Source organism: Aplysia californica, unplaced genomic scaffold (genome assembly GCF_000002075.1).
Source record: "Aplysia californica isolate F4 #8 unplaced genomic scaffold, AplCal3.0 scaffold00137, whole genome shotgun sequence".
Classification (NCBI taxonomy): domain Eukaryota; kingdom Metazoa; phylum Mollusca; class Gastropoda; order Aplysiida; family Aplysiidae; genus Aplysia; species Aplysia californica.
Window position 1 is genome coordinate 364,249 of NW_004797407.1, and position 3,920 is coordinate 368,168.

Sequence of the window (3,920 nt, forward strand, 5' to 3'; positions counted from 1 at the left end):
GGGTAAGTGTTTTACGGCGCTCGCAACTGTATAAGGTCATATGAGCGCTCGGGACACAATACACATTTTCAGTTGGCAGGAAATTTAGAGTTTTGCCCGGGTGGCGGCCGAAACCTACTCGTATCGATTTTAGATGAATGAATGAAAGAATGAATAAATGAAGGAAGGAAGGAAAGAAGGAAGGAAAGAAGGAAGGAAGGAAAGAAGGAATGGATGAAAGAATGAATGAAGGAAGGAATGAATGAAAGAAAGAAAGAATGAATGCACGAACGAACGAACGAACGAACGAACGAACGAACGAACGAACGAACGAACGAACGAACGAACGAACGAAGGAATGAATGGATGAATGAATGAATGAATGAATGAATGAATTTTTTTAAAAAGAACGGACCTGCCTGGGGATGAAGGAGAAGGCCACACAGATCATGAAAAGCATGAATAGCTGTCCCAGCCAGATGTCCGGAGAGATATCGCCGTAGCCCACGGTGGACAGAGTCACTATGACAAAGTACACGGCCTCGAACATGTTCAGGGGCTTCTTGTGGCTGCCTCGTTGGATGTGCTGGATGCCGCAGATACTGAGGGTGGACAACAACACGTACACGTTTGCTGTTTACATGTAAATGTATATTATATGAAATCATATTATATCATATTATATCATATCATATCGTATTATATTATATCACATCAGATCAGATCAGATCCGATCATATGATATAATATGATATCATGTACCATATCATATCATATATTATAATGTTAAAATTATATTTTAGGATATAATATTATACTTTTATAATAAGGTTACATATCCGTTTTCTCTTGTGTTAAATGGTTACGACGCTCACAACTGCATAAAGTCTTATTTTTTTTGTTTATGAGCACGCTCTCAATAACAGAGGACCGAAAAGAAACCAACCACGTAAAGCAGTTCGTCATAATCTTTGAAAAACTACATGATGTTCCCAATAAGTGGTCACAATGCATACTATCATCGGCCAGCTGTTCCCACCATTTTGGAAACTTAAAAAAATTGTTTAAAATTTTTGGTAAGTGTTTTACGGCGCTCGCAGCTGCATAAGGACATATGAGCGCACGGGACACATTAAACTTTTTTAGTGGTAAGAATTTTTGAATTTTGCCTGGGTGGCCGCCGAAGCCTACTCTTATCGATTTTAGACCACCAAGGGATCTTTAACGTGCGCAACATGCACTCTAGACCTCCGAGATTTTTCGACCTTGTCCGAGTAGGCTAGGTGTAGATCTTTCCTGCCAGAAGATAGGGGTGTGGCTAAAAGACAGCAGTAAGAAGGAGCTAAGGAGTAGCAGTAGAAAGGCTGCAGAAAGAGTCAGAAGCCAAGAAGAGGGGCAAGGAGGTGAGGGGGTTGGGGCTGAAAGAGGAGACCAAAGCAGACGACAGAACATTGCTAGAGAGCAGGAAAGGAGGTGACAGGAAACAATTTTATAGAAGAAACCTTTTCGGTCGCTACCCGGATTCGAACCCAGAACCCTTGAATGAAAGGCCAACACCTTAACCTCTACACTACGAGAGCCCCCTGATGAAAACTTTTTAATAACATATAGTTAGCCTGCGGCACTGGTTGCATGTGCTCCAGAAATATTTTTGTTGAGTTTCAAATTTTAAATGTTGAGAAAAAAACAAACTTCGTCATCATCATCATCATCATCATCATCATCATCATCATCATCATCATCATCATCAGGAAAAGTTGGTTTCGGATGGGCACCGATCTAGCAGACCACCTCCCCCCTGAAGCAGAGAATCGGTGGCCGATCAATCTGGTGAGAGCTTGTCCATGGGAGACCCATGGCGAAATCGAAATTCGGACAGAACTGAGAGGAGTAAAAGGAAACGGTGATGATCCTGTAAAGGCACGTGAAGCAGCTGAGGATGTGATCAAAGAGGTTGGTGCGGATGTGACAATTTTCACCGATGGATCGGCAGTCGCAGGATACCGCGAAGGTGGAGCAGCAGCAGTAGTGATAATAAATGATGAACCACCACGAACCGAAATTATTAAAACTAAAGGTGCATTCCTTACATCATCTTATGATGAGGAGTGCCAGGCAATGATGTCTGCTGCACAATGGATGGTCGACAATTGCCACAGTAGGACCAATGTGCTGATCTTGACTGACAGTCAGTCCCTCTGCAAGGGGCTGCTGGGCAACAGCTCGGACATGAATGATTTGCGCCGCATGTTAAGTGAAGCCAGAGCCACAATAAAAATACAGTGGATTCCAAGCCATGTTGGAATAGAAGGAAATGAGGCAGCAGACCAAGTTGCTAATGAAGCCAGAGAGATCGAAGGAGACAGACGACCAACGACATACAGAGGAGTCTTTCCAATAATCAAGAGAGAAATCAGAGACCCACCATGTAGAACTAAGTACCAGCACCTGGAAGATGTGTATTCTGGGTACTCCTATAAGCGGGAACAAAAATCTATCACATGTCGCTGGGACCAGGTTGAGCTAGCGAGACTGCGGTCGGACCATCATTGGAGTTTAAGATGGTATAAGAACTTTGTAAAGCCCATGTTGCCGAAGATGCGGCCATGAAAAGGAGGATATCAAACATATGTTTGAATGTCCAGGAACAATGGCAATTCGAATGGAGTTATTTGGACGAGTGGAGGTGCCGCTAAGCATATTGACAATGGAGCCGAAAAAGAGCCTCGCTCTCGCTCGAAGATTTCTTCGTGAAGTCCCTCAGGCCCATTAAGGAAACGAAAAAAAATCATCATCATCATCATCATCATCATCATCATCATCATCATCACCATCATCATCATCATTACTGACTTGACAATTCTCCTTTTTCTTGTTTCGTTTTTCTAGAAAACATAACAATTTGCACCATGCCAATACATTATTAGGTAACCAACAAATATGGGCACCAAAATCAAGACACGGGACAAAAAAAAGAAAAGAGAACTGTTAAAAAAAAGCATGAAAAGATACATAATTTTCGTACCATTTATTAACGATTGAAACTGTTTTCCCTCTCTATACTTTTTCAAAAAGCGGTTTTGTTTTTAAGTCTTAGAACAGTAGTTGAACAACGATACAATTTATGATTTTAAAATAATAATATGCTGATGACATACGAAAGCGACAGGGAAATTTCATTGGACACACAATGCGGAAAGAAGCATTGGAGAATATTGTAACAACTGGCAAGTTTGATGGAAAGAGAGGCAGAGGCAGACGGAGGGAAAAGATACTGGACAAGTTGACAACATGGCTAGGAGCAGCAAGAACAACAGACACCATCGCTGCAACGCAAGACAAATGGAAGTGGAGGTCCATGATCGCCCACACCAGTCGGCAAGGCATCGGATGATGATGATGATGATGGTGATGATGATGATGATGATGATGATGATGATGATATGATGATGATGATGATGATGATGATGATGATGATGATGATGATGCTAATTACTATCGCTTACGTGGTGAAAATCAAACATCCCAGGGTAGCGATGAGAAACCAGGACTGCTGGTACAGCGTCACTGACATTGTCTGGAACCGTTGTCTGGCGAGGTGGAAGTCGTTCTGGGGAAAAATGTTTTGGTTTTTAATAAAGAGTTTTATAGCACTTGCAATACAATAAGGTCATGTAAGGGCCGACGATTAGAGATGTTAAAATAGAGTAGCAAACACAAAAAAGAAGGAGGGGAGATAGAGATTTCAATTTTTTTAGAGGAAAGAAGGATGAGCAAACCACACAAGAGCACCCGCCAACCGTCCACAGTTCTGGAGTTGGAAGTGACATACTTAAGATGTTGGCAGCTTACGTCTTGTGCAGGGGGGAGGGAAAGAGGGAGAGGGGGAGGAAAGACATTGAAAGGGAAGGGGAGAGAGAGAGGGGGGATAAAGAGAGAGG

General features: G+C 42.4%; 1 protein-coding gene across 1 annotated transcript in view; it reads right to left on the reverse strand.

Annotated features, from left to right (window-relative positions):
* LOC101851798 (potassium channel subfamily T member 2) overlaps nucleotides 1–3,920 on the reverse strand; it is a gene marked incomplete in the record, with an annotated part of 150,852 nt that overhangs the window by 43,832 nt on the left and 103,100 nt on the right. Inside the window, 2 exon segments of the mRNA XM_013081566.2 lie at nucleotides 395–581; nucleotides 3,486–3,589. Coding sequence (XP_012937020.1) covers nucleotides 395–581; nucleotides 3,486–3,589 — 291 coding nt within the window.